Source organism: Scedosporium apiospermum (assembly GCF_000732125.1).
Source record: "Scedosporium apiospermum strain IHEM 14462 chromosome Unknown SEQ_SAPIO_0088, whole genome shotgun sequence".
Taxonomy (NCBI): domain Eukaryota; kingdom Fungi; phylum Ascomycota; class Sordariomycetes; order Microascales; family Microascaceae; genus Scedosporium; species Scedosporium apiospermum.
Window position 1 is genome coordinate 1,589,030 of NW_015971789.1, and position 22,699 is coordinate 1,611,728.

At 51.1% G+C, this 22,699-nt stretch overlaps 1 protein-coding gene across 1 annotated transcript; it reads right to left on the reverse strand.

Annotated features, from left to right (window-relative positions):
* Positions 1–6,526: 6,526 nt before the first annotated feature.
* SAPIO_CDS3424 (Transcriptional regulatory protein pro-1) lies at positions 6,527–8,704 on the reverse strand (the record flags this gene model as incomplete). The annotated part of the gene is made up of 2 exons (XM_016786217.1): positions 6,527–8,406; positions 8,548–8,704. 2 exons carry the CDS (start codon positions 8,702–8,704, stop codon positions 6,527–6,529), a joined length of 2,037 nt encoding a protein of 678 aa, XP_016644223.1.
* Positions 8,705–22,699: the final 13,995 nt, after the last annotated feature.

Here is a 22,699-nt window from a genome sequence, read left to right on the forward strand (position 1 = left end):
GTTGCAGTCGATAGGCTCGATCTGCACGCAGCGGGCGCCGGCGGGGCAGCATACCGCCGTCGTGTTTCCCGCGAGAGGCATACATGTGTGGTCGGAAGGGCAGCAGAAGTTGGAAGGTAATTCGGAGGGGCAGGATGCTTGTCCTGCGGCGGCGCAAGTTGACTGTCGCGTAAAGAGGTCTCTGGCGGGTATCGCGGAGGTTGGGGTGAGAAGAAAACATAGTAGTAGGGCTCTAAGGCCCAGAGGGTACGTCGACATCGCTTCGCGATGCTTGCACCCTGGCCTGTCGTAGAGGAGTGTAGGATGCTCAGTCCGAGCTAGCATCAACAGGTTGGGTGTCCTGGAGGGAATGGAGTAGTGTGCGATGTGCAATTCCAAGCGCAGCTGGAATGCCTTACCAGGGCAGCTTCGGATTTGGGGATTGTGGAGACGTGGAAAGTATGAAAGACAGGTTGATATTACTAGAATGATTCAGGTGGATCGAATAGAGTCAAGGGTCGTGAAGAATGTTTTCACTTTCACGTTGAGTCAAGCAAAGAAGACACAAGGGAAAGAAATAGAGACTCGAAGAAAGTTTGGTCGGGGAGGCTCAAAGGAAGAAGAGGAGTCAAGGGAGTGGAGAGGAATAGCAATCACGATAAAGAAGAGAACATGGAAGCGGACCTCGACAGAAAGAAATGGATAGAACGACGAGGGAGACTGTGGAAGAACAAAGACCACATGAGCACATTCACTGGCGACGGGTGACTGGCAAGGACTTCGGCTCTAACGAAGGACATGCAAGACGAATGGAGAAACGCGCATATGGAACAAGAAGAGAATTTCTTCATTCAAGCACCCAGGAACTGGACTATGCTCGGTTAGGAGGCATCCTAAGACGCTTAGGGCCAAACTCGAGCGGCATCGATGGACGGATGGACGATTTCCTGCATGGTCGAGTCAAAGAAACGCATCATTGACATTTTCTCCGCGTCGAAACAATGCATTGTGACCCTATCAACCCGGGCCCGATGCGGACTTGGCCAGAGCCCTGCAGACGAATGGGGGGCTGTCGATGCAGCGAGCGGTAACAGGGTGGGAGCTCGATGGCCCAGAAGATGCCTGGAGGCCATGATGATGGCTCCACCTTCTACCTACTATCAGCGGTTTCAATTCTCCACCTGAGGAGATGGGGGGCATAGCCTGCACTCAATCTGGCAATAATACTGGTGCCCAGAGACCCGGAGACAGATGTCGACGTAGATGTGGACTCATCGTTCATGAAGATGGCTGTCTCGAGCAGCCAATAGCAGCGACGACGCACTTGAGCGCCAGAGGTAAGAAGCCACAGCGACTAGATCCGGCGGCATGGGATGGATGGTGAGGCAGTGCCGTCTTGACTAGGATTAGAGCTGGGCAAACGAGAGGCTGTCGTGTCGTCTTCAGGTTTTTAGTTAGGCTGGTGAACGTCCAGTCTGGTGGATTCTAATTTCAGGCGCAAGCGCGTCGGGTGAAGCGCGCGGCTTTGATTGGTGAGCGTCTTCAAACTCCATCTGGGGCAGAAATGAGTGGCTGCGGATTCTGGATTCTTCATTCTCTGTCACTCTGGGGTTGGACCTTCTGGGTTTGGGTTTGTTAGTGGATTCGAAGCCTAAGGCACGAACTTTCAATGCCCAAATACCTGTTCATTGTGCCAGTCTTGACAGCTGGACGGCTTCCATTGCCGGACTCCCACTCTCCAACCCGACCGTGACATCAACTGGTGTGTGTTTCCATCGGCTGTCGGTTGTCTCGTCATTGTTTCCTATATACTTCGTACACAGAGCGAAACACTGGCTTACAAGGGTACGGCCAAGCACTCCGTCATCGAGTTCTTCCAGAACTCAGAGGCCGCCCGCGACTACGACGTACGATGAAAGGCCAGGCCAGGTGGCAGGCCCGATCCCAGCATGCTTTCGATGCCTGAATTTCCAAGGCTTATGGGAGGGCCGAAAATGCGGTCAAGATCAATCGATCACGGCTCGGAGGTCCTAACCTCCGCTGCGGCCGCCCTCAGCAGGGTATCCAAGCCCTAACGAGAGACAAGATTCCATGGCATGCCCAATGCTCGCACTCCCTCCCCGTGCTGTACTGTAGTGTCCTCGCCTTGGTCCTGACCGGGACCGCCATTACGGCTCTGCAGGAAAGGGTACTTCCATGTGCTGTATGAGCATGAATACACGTATGCTGGTCGACGCCGGTCTTGATGCTGGCCCGCCCCAGCCTAGCGCACACGCCGCACATGAACGTGGCTCTGTGAAGAGAGCGGACATGACGTATTTGCTGCCATCTAAACCCGTTTACCATTTTATCAAGAGGGCCATTGGGCACCCATCAGACTGTGCACCAGCTTGCTGTTTCCTGTCCAGTCATCAGGGAGGGATCAATTTACAAGTAAAGACTCACATGAGCAGCGACCAGCAAACCCTTGCTCGGTAAGCCAAGCGGTGAGATGGCATATGACGAACGACGACCCTCGTGAACCCGATCGTCCGCCTTTTGTCGCTTTAGACGGGGAGTTGCCCGACAACTTATCCGCGGCCGCCCATCTCCCGCGCCTTTTCTTCTCTTCCCCGATTCTACGTAGCTCCCTTTCCACATACAAGTGAACACACCCTTTAATGAACGCCTCTTTGGTTCCTCAATAATCCTTGCCCATTCTCCTCACACCCCTCCCTTGCTTGCCGAGGAATGGTAACCATCGACAGTCTATCGAAACCTGCTACAGTCTAGAGCACTGTGCCCTTCGTGAAGACAAACACCCCCCGGTCGCCTTGCGTTGTTGCATTGCCAGGCGGTACGCTACGGAATAAGGTGGGCCGATGCGGAAGTTGATGAACACCTTTGCAACTGCAATTGGGCAGTCCTCTTCATCACGAGCTTTGAGATCGAGTCCTGCCTGGCCCAGTCGGGTTCAGGGTTTGGCTTTTTCGAGTTTTTTTTCCGTTCTATGAGGGCTTTTCAGAGTTTTTCTGGGGTGAAGCAAATGGCCGAGATTTTGTCGTCGCGAACCTATCAAAGGCAATAGGTCGGTGGCCACTTTACCATGCCATTCATCGCTTAATGTTGGGAGGGCGGTGTGTGAGCTTCGAAAATGGGCCGCATCAATGACTCCCACTTCGCTCGCCCTATCCACCTCAATTGATTCCTTGGAAAATCCGTTTTGCTAATTGATTCTCATGGTCCCCTCTCTGCAGGGTCTTGGGTGCCTTTCAAGACCAAAATCAAGGCGAGATTTGGGAAATCATTCCCTCACTTACACGCCCCTCCCTCAACGAGTCAAAACGCGAATGCTGATGCATCTCCTGTTTGCTTCCCTGTATCTTCCGGGTGAAGACCGTCCGAGCCGTTCTCATCAATTATAGATGTCTGCAGCTCGGCAAAGTATTGCCTGTCCCTGACTTGATAGTGCGATAAGGAACAAGGAACCGGAATTATAGGCAGAGAGATTGAGTGAAAGGGCGTGAATAGGATGGAAATGTAAAGGCGCAGAAGGATCGACGCGCAAACTACTGTGTTACGGTACGACTGCCGCATCAGCAATCCCAGGAACTGCAAGCTGTCAATATAACTATGAAGCAAACATTTCGCCTCAGAAGTACGAAGGAATTGATTTATCCCTGCGGGAGAGGTCATTTATCTGCTTCAAACCTGGACTGGACCGCAATTCATCATCTAATATGTGGATGTAACAATCGCTCTGTGCTGCTCTTCCTCTTAAGTCCCAGTCCCGAAAGTTGGTAGTCTGCACCACACGAAGGGGATGCTATTATTCCCTTGCCGTTCGATCAAGGCTTGGACGGGTGCGGGACCGGAACGCTGGCTGTGCCCCTCCAGCACCGATACCATCCCGTATTGAGGCACCTCCGGAACCGGTTCGCCCATGTGAGGCCGATCGAGCCCGAGAAGGCGCGATCTAGCCTTTCGAAGCTAAAGCCCTACCGTAGACTTAAGGAATGGTTTTCTCACTAACCCACGTAAAAATTTCTCGGCTCCTATAGTTTCGGACGACCTTAGGCCGGACTACTAGACACCGAGGATACTTTCAACCTCGAGTTCCGGCACCTCACAGCTAGCCGCACTAGGTCCGCGCCCGTTTCAGGTATCTAGATGATCTAGTCCTAGGGTATCGAGCCCCGTCGGGCAAAGTCCCTACCCAAGGCCTTAGATGTTCCCGAACCAGCCTCGGCCTGCAGCAGGAACGCAGCCCCCAGGTGATGGGGCCGCCGTGGTAGATCTGGCGGGGCTACTCCTCGTGCCCGATCGGGGCTGGGGCCGGAAGGTCAGGTTTGCACAGCGGGAAGAGAACGAGGCATGCACTTTGCCGCACTCTTCTCCCGGGATGAATGAATGTCCTATCCCAAAAGTGGCCCATCCCACACTGGCAACTCTGCTCTTTTTTTAATCGATGATTTATGAAGGTTACTTATTTGCCAGACTAACACTCTATACGGTTGCTACTGGGTGGTTCGGACCCTCGAACTCTTGACTGGCTGGGCTAAGAACAGCTTCTTGCGTTAGTGGTGTTCAGAGACGGACCTATAATTGACATTAAAGTCAGGTCGCTCTGACTGCGTCGTTTAGTCGTTCTATACATTCTGCTTCGACAGAAGCGATGGGAGCCCTACGCTGTATCTCTGTCTGCCATTCTGACTTTGCATCAATATAAGTTGACATCCTAAAAATAAGATAAGGCACCGCACCGCCAACAACTGCTATACATCCTCGGAAGAATCGAACGAGGCGTTGCCCACAATCAAGACAGATTTGCCAGAAATGCAAGCAAGGGGGATTTTAACATCTCTGGCCGGAGTGGAATCGCATCTCTTGATGAGGTCGCCCCTTTGCACACTGGGCCCAATATGTAAGGGAAATTCAACTAATCTGACAGACGTTTTGTGAATGGGCTTTCATAGAGATCCGATATAGTCGTCTCCGGGGAACTTTTGTTTAGTCTTGGCCCCCTCCTCCTCCCTCACCTCGATCACGCATCTTTCGCACACATCCAATCTGTACGTCTCCATAATAATGTACCTACATAAGACTGCGGTTTGCATCCCAGCTGGCCTCTCTTTCCCCCCATCAAGGCATCAAGTTGGGTCGCACAGCGTCTAAGTCGCCATCTTACCCCCCCTCCCCCTCTATTCCCTCATAAAGCGGAAACGCTGGCCTTTTCTTAGTCCAGAATATGCGGCAGATGCTATTCGGGGACTCGGGGTGGGACACCCTGCTCAAGCCACACGGCAAAGTCTTCTAGCTTGATGGCCTCTGATAGGAACGCCTTAGATGCATGTTGGGGGATAAAGTAGGCGCTGGTAAGACGGCATATTACGACCAGATTTTATTGAGAAGCAGCCATGAAAGAGAAAGGAAGAGAGGGGGTAAGATCTTCAAACAGAAGAAGTTGAGAGGTTCAAGGAGGAATGTCCTCCTGCCCACGAAGATGGTTCACACTTAGTTCTGACTGATGCTTACAGAGAGGCTCACATGGCCCCAAAACTTCCGGTTATAGCAGAACAAGTGCAAAAAAAGAGGAAAAGGTGTGATCCTATTCACCCGGCCATCGATAGTGGGGACACCTATAATACAGAACTCTGAAGAAGGAGAGGAAGAAAAGAAACCGTTTCTTTTCTCATGTCTCAGCGGAATGGGTGTAGGGTGAATACCGAATCTCTATCTCTCTAGAAATAGGCGGAATTATGTGAGAAGGACGGAAGGAGAGAAGGTGTATTAATATATTTGAAGAAGATAGCCCGTGCAGAGTAAGATAGCAACAGAGACAACTATGAGGACACAGCGTCAGACCCAAACACAGGCCTTGTCGGACTTTTACCTGGGATCATTGATGCGGAAAGTAATATCGGATAGGGTGGGCGGGAGAGGAGGGGTCCCCGGTATGTGAAGCTGTTCCTCACCTGCCCTCTCGGCTGTTGAGTGCTGCTGTTATACTGGCCAGTCGATCATCATTGATTAATCCGAAGCACATCAATTGACCAAGCCCGATCTTGATGTGTTTAATCTCACAGAAGTCAAGGCACTCAAATTTTAGGGGCTTTTCAAGTAGTTTTTTTGAATGGGGTATATTGTTGATACACACCACACCTGGGGCCCGACAGATGCCGGGCTACCTAGGTCGAGCCTCCCCCATGCCATGAAAATTCCCGTGGTATTCCAGCCATGATCATCCCAGAAACATTTCCCTGTCCGCCCCAAAAACGCCCATGTTTGCCATGCTATGCATTGGTATATTAGAACAAAACGAGGGACATCATCATCCTTTCACCCTTTCACCACCTTCCCGTCCATTCCTCCGAGTGTCCAAGAAGTAATCCAAGTTATCCAAGTGTCGATTGAGCTCTTTTGCTCCTTTCCAGCCATCTTTGCCTTGCGGCAATTCCATCTAGGAATAGAATGTAAAAAGAGATAGAAAAAAAAGTATAAACAGAGAAGTGTATAAAAAGAAAAAAAAAAGAAAAAAGAGAGAGAGAGATTGCTGGGGTCGGCTTCCTTACAAGAGAAGGAAGTCCCAGCCTCTGACTTGCATGATTTCTCGCCAGTGGACGTAGGGTACCACCTCACCACCGTCCGAGGTAGGAGTGCCAACCTTGGATTGGGCATCAGTGTGCTCCCAGACCTCCCTAAGGAGAGCTGCGACGCGGCCCATGGCGCCGAAGTTGCCCATGTCGGCAAGCTGAGCCATGCGGTCGTCGAAGAACGCCCTGAAAGTGCTACCGGGAAGGCTGACCGAGCCGCCGACGAGGTAGACCCAGACGAGGCTTCGATCGAAACCTAGAGGGCCTGACGGGATGTGCTGAAGAACACCAGTGAGCTTCTCAACGAGGCCGATGCAGGAGGTCTGTCCGGGGTTGAACCCAGGGACGAGGCTGCAGAGATAAATGCGAGCCGCGAGCCTAAAGGCAGCAGTCATGTTCTTGGAGAGCTGCTTAGGGGAGAGGGTTCCATTGGCATTGAAGGGCATCTTGGGCCCAGACTCGCCCATCTCGGTGAGACCAATCTGGTCGCCGAGTGCATGAACGTGCTGGCAGAGAATCATGTCATCCATGCCATCGCGCTTGAGCGCCTCGAGACAAGCGATCTCGGAGATGAGGTACATGACCCTGTCATCACATCCCATGAGCTCACGGAGCCCAAGGCTGGGGTAGCTAGAGAGGTGCTTCTCGCGGAAGGTGTGAGCGAAGACGGGTGCCTGACCCTGCATCGCTGCACCGATAATGTCAATCCACGAGGTGAGAGTCATGTTGAAAGGAGTCGGCGCGTGGACCTCGTTCGGGTCCGCGACCAGGGTGGGCAAGTCAAGCTTCTGGACGAGGCTGACTGCGGCCTGGAAGTGCTGGTGCCATGGGATATCGGGAAGACCATCGTCAAGGTTGCCGACGATGGATTGGAAAAAGATGAGGCCGAGAGTGGCCTCGAGGATCTGCTGATGGTCCTCGTCGCGGTTGAGCGCCTCGCAGAGAGTAGAGATGGTGGCATAGCGATGCCTCATGATGTCCTGGTCAATCTCCTCGGCGGGGATGTTGGTTGTAGCCTTGAGGTGCTGGGCGGCAATGCCGAGGCAGCAGTGGAGATAGGACCTGTTGGTCTGAAGAGCAGGGAGGACGAGGTCGGATCCAACAGAACCGTGTTGGTTGGTGTCGAGGATAGGGAAAATTGAGGGCAGGACGGATTGGATGAAGTGATCCAGGAGTCTCTGATCAGTCTCATCCAATTCGATCGCCACCTGGCGAGAAGTCATGGGTGGACCATGGGAGAAGTCGAAGAAGTGAGGGTTGATGGTCTCCTCAGTGAAGGACTCAGTCTTCTCCTCGAGAACCTGCTCGGCCCACTCGCCAGATGAGAGAACTGTGCCCGGGGGTGGAGGGGTGTGTATTGTGCTAAAGGTTGAGACGGTGGATTCCTTGAGTGTGGGAACGTCGTTGACATACATTTGCCTCTCAGTCTTGACGTCAATCTCATAAGGGTAGAAGGGCGCACCAAACATGAAGCTAGGGTGTAATTGAGGAGTGGAGTTGAATGCATCGTACTCCGTTGGCGGGCTGTTGAAGTTGAAGGCGCCGGAGAAGTGAGAGTCAATTGATCCAGATCGGCCTCGATCGAGCGGATCTGAGAGGGTAGCGGAGGTGGGAAGAGAGTGTGATAGGCCGGGAGGAGTTGTGATGGTGGTCTGGATCGTTTGTGTGGATTTTCCGGCGAGCTTCTTGCGCTTGATGATCTCCTTAATGTCGTCCTTGTGTTGCTTCCGGGCTTCGTTATTGCTCCACCACATTGGCCTCTTGTATTCGCAGCAGAGTCCGAGATTCTTGCAGGCGGTGCAGAGCGGGTTGCCTTCATCGCACTTTTTTCGCCTTAACCGGCAAGTGTAGCATCCTATAATTGCGAATTGCGTTAGGCTCGTGGCACATGAATAATAGGAAGGGGAAAAAAAAAAAACAGTGGTTGTTTGGAGGCAAAGGTTGGCGCTGGTGCTGTTGCCGGCTGAAAAATGCGTGTAAGTGAACAAAAACTAACCTGTCCGTGAACGGCGATGCAGCTGAGTCTTGGTCCTTGGCGTAGAGTTGGCCTTGGAGGCCGACTTGGGCTTTGCAGACTGAGCAGCAGCCATGTTTGCGGATGATGTTCTCGGTATAGCAGCTTTTGGGGCATTCTTGGGGGGTTGTGTTGCCATTTTGTATTTCTGCTTTGGGGCGAGAACACTGCACCTCTCTGATAGAGAAGCTTCGAATGACAGCAACGAGGGTGACCCTTTCCGCACCAGTTACTGGGGGGTGGGGAGGGGCGAGCGGAGAGCGATTTGCGCACGGTTGACGGTTGATGGCCGGGGAGGGGTGGGGGGTGGAGGGGGTGTCCGACCAGGGGCAAGGGGTGCGCTGAAGAAAACAGTATCTGGTCGAATAAAATGACACTGTATCGGGACGAATAAACCACAATCCGAGCCGACCGAAAGCGGGCGAGGAAGGAACAAGGGTGGTTGTGTGGTTCAGCACAAAATGGGAAAAAAGAGGAGAGGAGCAGAGCGAGATCGTCGAACACAATCCTTGGTTTTTTTTGTTCCCCTCTTTCTTCCAGAAAGACGATTAGATTATTTCGCAGCAGCTAGCGCGCGTGTTTTTGTCGTAAAAAAAAGGAAGGAAAAATAAAAAAGAAATATATGAAATTCGTTGATCAGACTGTTGGAAATTTGGTTCGTTGCTTCGTGGTTATCGCCAGCGAAAAACCGTTCGCATGGAATGAATGGATTTCTGATTGCAAGTCCTGCTTGCGTCTGTGGTTTCGTGATCGGGGATCGTTCGTAGATCGGATTAAGCGATTCGTAAAATTGTATTGATTGTAGAGCGAGGCAATGATTGAAATGAAAAAGAGCAAAAGAAAGAAAAAAGACTAACTCGACACTTGGACAACTTTGACACCCAAAACTTCTCTGACTTCAAAGTTCAAGGGAAGCAGACTGGAGGACTGGTGATGGATGGTCCCAAAGTCTTATATCGACGGGTCTTCATCTCTGCGACCTGGCGAGATGGGCCTTCTCTCGCATCTGGCTGGCTGCCCTGCTTGATGGTGCGTGTCCGTCCCCAAAGTTGTTTCTAATTTTGGATCATTCACTCGGGAAGGATGTTCGTCTGTCAGCCCAAAGTGGTAATGTGCGCTTAGAGAAGCCAATCATCGCGTAGTCTGGTCGACAAGTTGGTCGCATCCATGCTCGCCGTGCAGCTAGGGTGACCACTATATGCGGTCTACCCTTGCTGTGTTGGGGCCAAACATTGGCCAACTCAATTATTGTTACCAAGAATGGCTTCAATTGTTCGCAGGCTCAACAAGTACGTACTTCGCACTCGCACGCAAACACGCAGCCTGACGGCATATTGTTTGCTCACCAAGCTGTACGTACCTTAGCTACTGCTATTCTAGATCAATCAAGACAATCCTGCCCTGCTGCAAGGCAAGACCTACATCTCCTCGTGCACTTTATTGATTTCCCACGTAATGGTGGCATTGGACCCCTACTTCCTGCTTGGAAAGAATTTGACCAATTTAGGCATTTCTGGGAGTTGGTTCTCCATGCCACCATCTCTGGGTTCCCCGCCCGCGGCGCGCTTTTCCAAGTTGAGGATTCCGGATTGTGAGATGGCCCCACCCTGGCTTTCGATCCCAGAATAGAAGATAAGGAATTTGACAACGGAAATCTGGTAAAGAGCGCGTGTATTATCATCTTCAGCCGAGCTTTGACGCCAGTTCCCTAGAACAGATCCGCGAGCTCCGCTCATGATGCTGTCATAGTTACCTCGTTGAGAAAGGGCAGAAGCTGCCAACATGACCCAAATGTCATTGTAACCATTTCGAACAAGAGGCCACATCCGTGTCCCGAGGCTGCCGGGGATTTTCTGCTACGATGCAGATTCTGGAAAGATATGGCCGCCTCAGTTGGCCGGGCCTTCCCACTGGGTCTGGGGCTTACATTATCTCTGACAAAATGGCCCGACTGCCGTCATGCTTCACCTTGAAACTCTCAACTCATTTGTGGCTCGAGAGATTTCGAAAGAGTCTTAACTCGTCCGATGTAGGAGGTGATCACGATGAGTGGCCGTACTAACGCTTGAGTAACATAACCAATAACTGTCAGGCTAGGGTTCACGGCCTATCATACTGGTAGGACACAGAGCACTGTGTGTTAGTTGTGTTCGTCGAGGAGTGATCATCGTTAGGTCTGATTTTATTTACTCTGTTTAAATTACAGCCTTACCACAAATAAAATCCTGGTAGTGGAGACCGATCATTTCCAATTAGGCAGTGACCTAGTGGATCTCAGAATGAAGGGTTCGCGGAGTATACAGGTATTATGTGAGTACTACCGGCGGTCCACATTCTTGTACGAGGAGAATACTCGAGACTTGAAAGTAACGGCGCAAGTACGAAGGAAGCTATGCTTCCTACTGCATAAGAGCAAAATTAAAAGAGAGATTGATCAAAGGTAAACCCGTGCGTCGCAACGCCTTTTGCGGCGCACTTGTGAACATAACGTACGTTCGACGATTCTGCCACCGGTGGGTCGAAAAAGAGGACCCATCCCAGTCAAGATCATACCCCCAAATCAGAGTGGCCGAGGCCAAATGGGGCTGATGAGAGGTGGTTAATGCCTTGAACCGCACTTCCGAGTAGGAACCGATGCTCAATGACAGAGTAAAGCCGTGGACCGAACCGATAGGTGGTGGCTGGAGGCATTTGATCTACGAAGTACCCATACCGGGGCAACGAGGGCAGTGGGGGAGGGGAGGATCTTCCAAGCCCAAAATTTGCTCTCATCCTGTTGCCATCTGATGGTGAAATCCAAGCTACTTTCTTCACCATCCCCTCTCGCTGGCTGACTGAAGTACCCTTACTTTGGCTCGTAAAAGAGAAAAAAAGTCGGCAAGAAGATCACAGGGGTACAAGGGAAAATGACAATATCCAACAGAGAAACTGGGCAGCACACCACCATTTTCCCTCGTTTCCCCACCTCCCTTGCCTTTCACAAAAGCACACAAAATGGCGATCGCGGATCTTGATTGGATCGAGAAATGTGACGACAGAGAGGCTCGTGCAGAAGCAACAGGGACGCGGGACCAACCGATTCTAGCGCGTGTGACGGAACAGGGGTGACGGGCATAGGCGAGGACCCGATACGTCCGCGGATTGGCTAGCGCAGCTGTAAGAGGGTTGAGCATTGATTATTTTGACTAGGAAGGTCCACTAAAGAAACGGGGGGCGGGATAAGCTTAGCGTGGAGGTACGAAGTACTTCGTCCACTTGCGAGGGGAAATTCTGAAGAGAGGAGAGAGAAAAGGTCCTGTGAGCTGATTAGAGGTTTTGATTTTTGACCAATCCTGTGCTTCAGGCATGGCAGCTGGGCACAGGATTCCTGCTGGAGACCAGCAAAGCCAAGGCGGCCGAAGCTTTTTCTTCCCCCAAACCCTTGCTCACCGCCCTAGCCTAGTTCGGCTCATGGTCAGCAGCCGTCCATCAAGCCAGTCCCTCGTGCCAAAATATGGTACGTACCTGGATACCAAGTTGGGTGAGCATCCACGGACACGTTCTTCCCTTCCTCACATCCTCACGTCCACGGAATGTCCCCATCCCGCTTCCGACACCTCCTAAACAGCCCGGCTGCTCAGGTGGGAAAGATGTACACGTGCTTGTGATAAAATTAGCCCATCTTTATTCATGCAAAGGGACATAATTGACCCAACATCGAAGCTATTTCTGGGTTAATTTAGCTTCAATTCCTCATCCCTTGCATCCAAAGCACCAACATGATTGCTGCTATTTTTATTTTTGCCCGACTTAACTCCATGAGTTTATTTTGGGCTAATTGTCCTCATCAAGGCAAACAAGTACTTTGGTACCATAGTGACATCCCAATCGTCAGTGTCGGTGACGGATGGTGATCACCAGGGTTGAAGAATCCGAAGATGGGACGGGAACATCATTCCTCACCGACGCTAATGCGGTTGAAGACGAAACCTGTTTGGCGAATATCAGTAGTAATGACGATTCAAGTGTAGTTCATGCGAGCGTCAACTCTAATATATAGCGGGGTAACACGCCCTTCATCCAACTTCATCTCTGCGAGTCTACTTTCGATATCTTGTGCCAAGTCCGGATACGCTCTGCATCTCTCGCGTCGCTTGCAAAAACCAAGCATTTCGAAGTTCTTTCTTTACAGGATGAGAAGTATCCCGAAGCTAACTCACAGGACGAGATGTCTAGAACGACCAAGGCCGATGTGGAGTGCTGATTCTGATTCTATCGCATGAATATTTACGAGCACTCCAATATTATGGGCGGATTCTCGGTTATGCCCTTCGCCCTGTCAATATAGCATCAGACCAGGTTTTTGAAGGAAAATCACTCGTTCACTTGAAGGTTCTCTCTCCGAAGAATTATCCGCATTCTATAGCATGCTTCGTATATTGATCGATCGATCCTTTCCTTAGCAAAACTCCACTATACAGGAACATTCAGACTCTGGTGAATTGATCCCCCCGTGTTTCCGAAAGCCCCACCCCCAACACTGAAGAGGGCACAGGACAAGGACCACGTCCGTGAAGGATTCAGAGATCCATCATCAATGCTACTGACAGGTGATGCCCGGCTTGGCCCCCGAGTCATTTACCCTCGTAGCCCGGACGACCGAGCCACTATCCTCAACGAGTGACCTGCACAGTCTGTGAGTGTGCAGGGCTGTTGATCGATACGGAGATCGATCATAACTGAGATTTGCCATTAACTCACGATGGCTGTTTAAGAGTTCAAGCCGAGTGGCAATGAAGCTGGCCGCGCCTGGTAATTCCCTGACGATGACCACGTTCTTCGCCTTCGGCTTAAATTTGACCGACAAAGCGAGCTGCCGTTTTATGCGAAAATGTGGCTGTTCCACAAGACCCAAAGGAAAATGCTGTGGCGAGGGGCTCACACCGACCCTTGTTTGAAAGGGGGAGGAGTTGAATCATCTATTCGAGAATCCACACGACTCGCATCAAGTGGGACGTCACTCTCCATGCTTCAATGTTCCTTTTGTCCTTTTGAGTGGTGCACATAATCATTCAGACTTTGGGCTCTTGTGGGTGCGTTCTCTTCTACTTCTTCATCTTCTTTTTGACTTTCCCGATTTCGAACCCGGAGATCGGTGAAATTCGGCTTGTTCCTTTTCCGTCTCTCTTGCAGGAAAGCTTAAGGCGGGGGCGGAGTAAAATATGAATTGCTCGGTGCCATTGGAGATTTCGTGCTTCTGGCCGAGGATGGTATATCCAACCGAGCATTTTTCGGGAAACCTCGACTCATTGTTGCATACGACTCCAGTCCGCTACTCTAGGAAGCACTAAGGCGGATCAATTCATTGCGACTTCGCCAACTCCGCGAGTGTGCAGTGTGCAACGCTATTTTAGAGGCTACGGTACTTCTACAAGAATCCCGCGATTTGAAGAGATCTATGGAGTTAACCCCGGCATGGCCTCTTCATGCTTGCGGTGATCGATCAAGATTGAGCCACGAAGTACATGCGAAGTAATAATGTTTTAGCTCTCTCCTTTTCAGCATTTCGATTTTCCGTTTTGGTAAGACAAGACCCTGCTCTTGCCAAAACGCGAATGACGCGATATTATAGCTCGCATTTGCAGTTTCTGCTCGTGGGATGCCTTTTGGAAGGGTAATTTGATAATTTCACTCATCACATTCGCCGTCAAAGCAAAGACTCTCTTCCTCGGGGGACGAGGATGTACTTGTAGAGAAACACAGGGCAGCGAACCCTCGGGGAAAGCCTCAAGATCGACCCTGGTAGAACAAACCTGGGTTGCTGCAGCCAAAGGCAACAGGGGGGACCCTTTGTTCCCCGCCCACACCATGCTGCGATGCTACTGCAAACTTGAGAGTCGGCACTGTGGGCGTGCTTCCAGGCCCTCCTCACTCCAGTCTCCAGACCAGCTGCAGCTCTGCTTGAGAGGAAGCGGGCAATGATTGACTTTAATGCCAAGCTTTTCTTGCCAGACCCCCTCCGGATAGTCATCGATCAATATGAATTGAGCTGACCGTATGAGCGCACTGTGACCAGTTGCACACCCCATGATGGTGATGAGCAAGCCGAGCACCCTTCCGGAGGCATAGGCGATGGGCACTATGATGATGATGCCCCCCACACGACCGGACGGGGTTCGCATAAGGCTTCCGCTGAGAGATTTGGTGAGGAAGAGCAATACTTCCTACATTAATGAGATGCAATGATCGCCCCAACCAATATATCCGAAGCATGAGCTAGTTGGGGGGAACTGCGAAGGACCTTGAGGAGTATGTCCGAGGAGGATGCACCATGATGATTCTACAAGTACAGGCGGGCTACTAATACTTCCCAATAGAAGAGGGAAAATCGATTTTCTCCTAAAAATGTTGGGGGCCGTTGACGACAATTTTGCCGGGAGGAAGATAAAAATCATCGTTGGATACGAAGCATTCCAATTTCAAAATAATATCCATCGGCGTTGTGGATGGCGGTCCAGGTGTAAGCTTACACCCTTGGTGCCGATTTGGACTGAAGAAGGTTGAAGTCATCTCGTGAACTTTTTTTTAACAGCTAAATATGCTCAATTCAACGGTGAAGCTGCGCTAGCTGAAGTTTAATGCCACAAACATCCTAATCCGGACCTTCTTAGTTCATATCAGGCCGTGATCTTCCCTTCCCTTCTCCCGCTGGGTTCCGTTGTCGTAATGGTGCGTTTCCATTTTCCCAACCTCTTCAACCTCAAACAGCATGCACCACACTTGATGGTCGTCTGTGAGTGTTTCTCCCCGATAGTGCTGCTATACTACATTCGTCTTACCTTTCCCCTCCTCTACTGTCACGTCAATCCACAGTTACCTCATAGATCGCCTGCAGCTAGCTATCAGATAGAAACGAAGAAAGAAAAAAAAAATCCTTATCCAGGGAGATCCTGACCATGACTCGTGATTGCTACGATTACGAGGTCGCTTCTCTTCTCTGGAGTGATTTTCCCCTCATCTTTACTACTGCAAGTCGCACACACTCACACCCTCCACCCTCCCCCCATGTCTTTGACGCCCCCCCTTCCTCTTCTTGAATTGCCCCGTGCTCCGAGCTCCGTGCTCCGAGCTTCGAGCAGAAACAAAATCACCAGGGCAAGGAGAAAAAAAAACCTGCTTGGCATTCTTTCGCACGTTCTAGCCCTTCTCCCAATGTTGTCGCGAGAAGTGTGTGTTCGTCAAATGCCTCTCCTGAGTGCCCACCCTAGAGTCATACCCATTTGTAGCCAGTGAGGGACGAGGGTCGCATTACCAGACCGTCATGTGAGGATTCGAGAAATGGCCGCAAAAGCTGGCCTCCGCCATCTATTGGATCTCGCGGTCAAATTGAAGGCATCACTAACACTAGTGTAGCGTACTGGATTCCTCCACTCTTTGTTCCAAGTTCTCCAAGGTCTCCAAGGTCTCCAAGAGAGATCTGAAATCGTGGGAGCTGAGTGGCCCGTGGTAGCTTGGGCCAATGTGGCAATGAAAACGACACTTCGACAAGATCCCTGCCCTTGTCTGCCCTTGTCCATCCAGTGGCAGTGGGACACTGTGTCCGCCTGGCAGCACGGAACGGGAAGGCGAGGGTCGGGATGCGATGCCTGGCTGATTGCGCACAGGCACCCTGGACGGGCAATTCAGCATTGCGAAGATCATCCCAGGGTTCACGAAATTACTGTTACTACAAGTAGTACTGCTGCTATGCTATTGCCCAGTAATACCACAGAAAGACACAGAGGCAAGGACGGGAAGCTAGGTGCCGTCCTGCGCCCGCGCTCTGCCTCTTTTCTGCCCACTCGTTCACTGCCTTTCTTCGCAATCGGGTAGATTCGGTCGTAGGTGGACCCTCGCAAGAACCCATTGAGGATGGCGATTTGAGGGGATAAAATGCGACGACGATAACTGAACGGCTTGAGCGATCTACGATGTATGCTTAGTCCTCGCCCAGGGACGAATGGGTGTTTTGTTTTCCCGTTTCCCCCGTCCTCTTTTATTTTATTTTATTTCGGTTTCTTCTCGTTTTTTTACTTTCTTCATTCGGTCGATCGAAGAACCAGGTGGGACCCCTCTTTCAGGCGTTTCTTAGCTCCGTCTTGCTTTTCCATCAATGGGATGGCTTGGTGTCCGAGTTCGAGTGCATGTGTCGAAGGAAAGAAGCAAAGTGACTCTTGACTTGGCAAGAGGGAAAATAAGAAAAAGAGACGGTGTGTGAAAGCCGACTAGCTGCATTGAAACTAGAAGTCGCAATCCTGGTTCACTCACCTTTTTACCGAACTCACACGCCCCCCCTCCCTCTCTTCCTTCCTTTCTTGCTCACTGACAGACTTGTAAACTTACACTGTACAGAACGATCACAGATCAAATGCCTGTGCTGGTCGAACTTGGCTCTAGTGTAGCTGTCAGGTGGAGAGGATGAATGAGTTGAGCACTCATACGAAGTACACAGGTACCCGGCGAACTCGCCCTTGAGAAAAAAAGACCTCGAGCGGGAGATTGTGCATCCCGCGTCATGCGCGCCGGGAAAAAAATCTGGGTCGAGCCGAACTCTGTTTATCCTGTCAGCGACGACACGGCAACGAGTCTCCCAAGCTCAGACCGGTTTCCTCCAATATCAGGAGTCTTGAGGACTTTCGTATAATAATAGTTATCGGCTATGGTAAAAGGATGAAAGAACAAAAGAGCGATCCCGGCAGTCAACCTGAAGTTACGCATTGGCTTCTGGCTCCAAAACGTCAGCAATTTTTCTTCTTCTCTATCTATCAATTGAGATCCCCCTTACTTCGTATTATCCGGCACCTGAAGTTCCACTCTATCGTCCGCCTTCTGCCTTGCCCAATTGTTTTGGAAAGCTGGTGAGAGAGGAGCTCCCATGTCGTACAGAACAACAACGTGACCCATCTGATAGAGAGAACGATGGAACCGTTGACTGTCGCAGTCGTAAATTCCCAGACCGAAAAGCGGAATGCCTCCAGCTGACAAAGATCAACGTGAGCAGTCCGTGAACCTCGAATTTCCCTTGGCTTGATCTGGAGGCTTACATTAGTCGTACCATAAACCGAAGCTTGAACAGCTACCCTGGATCGCGGAGACCGCCTAGTGCTATTCCCCCTCGTACGAAGTGGCACTCGTAGGAAGCTGGAGGACGAGGGGGGGAGGGGTGGACCACTATCTCGAGAAACGTGAGTCTTTAAGAGGGTGGGGTGCACGGGAAGCTGCTTGCCCCGTGCAGCTCTAGTCGGTGCATGGCTACATACTTCGTAATACTGAGCTCATCGTTGATGTGTTTCTTTCGTTCTGTGTGTTCCCTACTGCACCTTAGACCGATTGGCAAGCCCGTGCGAGATCTAACATCACAACCAGACCAGGTTCACCGCAGCCATCAAATTTTATTAGGGTGCCAAAAGGCTAGCTCACTTGACGAGGTCGTTCTCGTTTCGCAGTTGCAATCGCAATTGGAAGAGGCAATGGATGCAAGTGAATAGAGCCAATCGCTCGTGTAAGTGTGACCACGAATCCAGCTCCAGAATCTTCCAGCTCATCAACTTGATGGTCGTGCTGGTCTCCGCATCACGGGATCACAGGACATCACCAAGGGAATTGGAAGATGCCGTGGAGAAATTTGATTAGAAGGCATCTAAGACATTGTCTCAAAAGCTCTACCCAGTAGCCTCATTGTATTACGCAGTCTCAGACCTAGAATATTCTCGGGACGCCTCCAGCCCGTCAAGCATGGCACAGAAACTTTCACCGCCGTTACGCCACGAGGAACACTAGTCCCTAGCAACCGGGCGGGGGCGTTGTACGAGGAGAGGTGCTCCAGAATTCATCATCCCTCATTTTGGAGAAGTGCCCTCGGGGAAGCAATCCCACCAGGGGTGGAAATTCGACATGTTGAAAAACTCTGTGATATTCCATCACAAAAATTCTCCATGATGTGGTTCCTGATCCATCTCTTGGGTGATAAAGAAATTGTCGAGTTTTGCGAATGAGCTACCTTATAATGGCCAAGCTAATCTCCCCCCGGATGTGCGACCCCCGGATGCCATCGTCGATGCGCTTCTGCAATCTGCACCCTTGCAAGGCACAGACATAAACACACACACACACACCGTTGACTTTTTGGTTGAGCTCAATTAGCTCCATGTTCAATTTGATGCCTACGAAGTACGAAGTAGGAGGGTTCGGCGGATCAATGATACGAAGTGTGCGATCCTCCCCAACTGACCACAGAATGCAAAATACTATAAACCAAAAACCTCAAATTGACAATTCCTTTCTTCTCTGCGCTCCTTGCATGCAGCCCCCCGTGGGGTCTACCTACGATATCCTCGGTCTGGCACAGCTGGACGGACTCCCGCACGCCGATGCATGAATGCCTGGTGGAACTCGGATTGACTTGATCGCCGAGAATGAACGATGAAAGTTGTATACCCACGTACAAGTAGTCTCCCGTCCCCTGGTCCCCTTGCTTGTATTGACACGAAAGAAGCAAAGTGCAGCGGGGCTAGAGAGGAAAAAGAAAAAAAAAATCAACTCGAACCCTTGTCGGACTCGGGAGAGCTTACGGGACCTAAATCTTGACCGCTACCTTTCGCAGCTTATGAGGTCATATGAATCCTAGGAAATTGAGGTTGAGGAGTGAATTGGGCTACGGTCGCAATTACCCTCGCTTTTCTCCACCCTTTTCAGTTTAGCAGGACGTATTGTTACGGACGCTGCCGATTCCCGCGCAAGGAATGGACCGCTGGTCTCCGTTCTGACCGCAAATGCTAGTCATCAGCCGGATGGACCACAGGACTTGGGATGATGAGCGAGGGAAAGCTCGGCGATTTCTACCGTCACCCAGTAGCTTCACAGTACAAGACAGTCACGAGGTGACCACTTTAAGCCAATGCGTGGCACGGAAACGAACGCGACAATAACGTCTGTGATCCTTTTGGCCAAGCGAACTCAGATGTCAGATTATCATAGGGCGGCGGGGGAAAGGTCCTTGTGGCGTTAGCTCGGGGCTGGGCCAACCTCGTGCCGTTGACTCCGAGCTCTTGTGTGGCAGTATATGTTCGTCCTTCGTACTAGCAGTGATTATCAAGATGATGTTCAAGGGTACCGTGGTCGTTGATTGCTTCGTCCTCGCAGTAGCGCGGAATTTGAACAGAGCTAGACCCTGTCTTGTGATATTTGTCGATCCTTGAAAAACAAAATTGCCCCAATTGATATCCGAGATGGATGTGGTGGATGGGAATTCAAGTCCGTACTGAACTAGTACGAAGCAAGGAGGATTACGTCCCTCCAGTCGTCCTTTACTCATGCATATTGGCAAGAGGAAATATCGGCTTACTCGCGTAGTGTATGGATATGGACTCACAACATTGAAGTAAGTTTGGAAAGACGCGACCAGGGGAGGGGGGAAATTTGATGCCCTAAAGGTCTCATTGCGGACGCTAAGATCTTCTCGGACCAGGGTCGAAGCCAGCTGGAAGTCCAGACCAGGACTGCCAAGAGAGCGTTCTTTCGCAGTGGAGTTTCCGAGGAAAGGTCGAGCGGAAAATGCTGGGCAAGAAACAGTCATCGAGGAAGTGGGAAGGGAAAAGATCCACAGAGTTGGGCATTTACCCCATCACTAGCATTTTGGAAAGTCGATGACCGACCGCTATTAGGACTGTGGCGGTCAGGCTTGGAGAAGGACTCCTGTCGTGGGTGCATACGGCGTCGGTAAGAGACATTTTTGATCCAGTGCTTTCGGTCAGAGGCCGAGCCGAACGCCTCCAGCTCTTCTTGACCGTCAGCATCGATCACGCCACATACAAGTGAATTGCCAACCTCTTGAGGCTCTGGTTGCCAATCTCCCGCACCCTTGCATCGTGGTGCAGGATTAGGATTATTGTGGTGGATGGCATTAGCGGTGGCCCATGAGAGGTCCAGAATGTCTCAAAAGAGGAAGAGCTTTTTGTGTGCCCAACCCAGCTCTCTCAATAGGTCTTCTAGTACGAAGTACACGTACTCCATCCGCTCGAAGACGGTGGTGGTGGGGGAGGCGGGTAGGGAAGGGAGCTGTCACAGCAGCACTAATGCAAGACAATAACAGATAAGGTCAAGATTGATGTAGTAGTGTGCTCTGGAGGTATATCACATCACATCTCTAGTTGTGACCATGCGTGCAGGCCGATACTGCTACGCTACCTTGGCTCTGCTTGCAGCCACCCATTTCTCGTCCGGGATTTATTGGTGCTGGGGCCAGGGTGACCGCATTCGGAGCTTTTGGGGGCTGTTGGTCCTTCTCGCTCGCCACATTGTCACCTCGCTTCTGCTCTTTTTTTGTCCGGTGGAGGTGAAGCTCATCGACAACGAGTAGGAGTCGCCGTTCGGTGTTGAAGGACCCGATCTGTGACCAAGGCAAAGTTTTTTTTTCTACCTCGAACACGGACGCAAAAGGCGGTTCGCCCACTCGACGAGAATATACCGGAGACGTTACGGTGGCAAGAGGGCAGACGAATTTTTAGATGGGTGTTGAAGCCACTCGCTACCTAGTGTATCTTCTCTCAACCCCTTCTTGCTTAGGTTCTGAAATATAAAATGCCCTCATATCCTTGCGTGTAAGCGGTGTAATGGCAAGCGTCAAAGTAAGGGAGAATTAGAAGCTAGAGTTTGGGCAGCAGTTTGTGATGGGATGGCCTAGTGCAAGAGTAAGTGGATGGAGTGCGAGGGCAATCCTGCACTCATCTGCACACACTCAACGCGTCCGTTTTCTCGCCCGTAAACGATGGGGGATAAAGGTCGAGGGTCGTGTCCAAGCTCGGCGCTTAAAATGTCTATATTTGGGGCAATCGGACGACTCCTTGACGGATTTCCAGCCAATGATGGGGAGAATGGGTGTACTGCCCAAAAGGAAATCTCTAAGTTTAGACTTTTTTGTCCAATCATACTGCAGAATTCTCTGTGCATGCGTCCAGTCGGGGAAACATCTGCACAAATGCGGTCTAACCTCGCAGCTCCACACAAGTTTCGGTCCAATGAGCCCTCATCGCTTCGCGCCTTCCCTCACAACCTGCGCGGGAAATCCCAACGTCAGTGAAGTGTGACGGAACGGCAGCCAGTGGGGGAAAGAGGATTGCAAGACTCACATGGACGTATTCTGCTTCCCCCTCCCTCCCTCTCCACTGGAGAGGGGGTGCTCCTTCCCTTCTCGCGCAGACCAAGCACTCCAAAGAGTGTTATCGCCTCAGTTGCTGCTACTATATTTGTAACATGGGCTCAGTCACTCAGTCGGCGCTTCCTAGTCGCCGTCAGAGCAAAGGAAACCAAACGAAACGTGCTCCGTTACGGAATACATGATTGCTCCATGGGTAGTAGCGTTGCAATGTGCATGAGTTACCCCCCTCTCAAGCGCAGATTACACTCAATCAGAAGTACCTCCTTGCATCAATCAGTGGGCAGTGGACACACATGGAATCGCCCTCCTCCTCCCGTCCCGAGTCTCTATTGTCTATGGCTTTCCTTGCTTCGTATTGTTGTACCGATTCCGTTAGCCATCCTCTTCCGTTCTGGCCTTGGTTTGGTCGACCTTGTAAAGTCCTACCGCCGATCCGCTGTGATACATAGCCGAATCACAAAAACCCACAACTTGCAGATATCCAGGGGTCCGCCCACGATCTCGTCTTTGCACAAAAAGAGAGTCGCTAATACTTAACCAGAAGAGGGCGCCACCCGCCCACCCATCCCCACCCCTTCAGTTCTCTTCTCACCGATGCTTCATGGTGTAGACTCTGTGGATGTTGTTTTTTTCCTCTCGTCTCTTTCTTGTCTTTAGATCCAGTGTGCTGTTCGCTCCCTTGCATATTTCCACGCCACGTTCGACATTGCAATCCGTCCCCTGCGAATTCACAGTTATATAAACCCAACCCCCAAGACCGTTGCCGGCAACGGCCCTCCCCTCCGAGAAGTCTAGGCGGGGTACCACAGCGGAGATTTGTACGGACCCGACTACTCCACATCAAGGTCGCCAATTGACTTTGGTGTGACCTGAAAGCCATCTCACAAAATGGTAAGATCCAGCTTACACGGCCCGCGACGAAAGACAGCTTGACTGCAGTTAGCAGACTTGGGATTGATA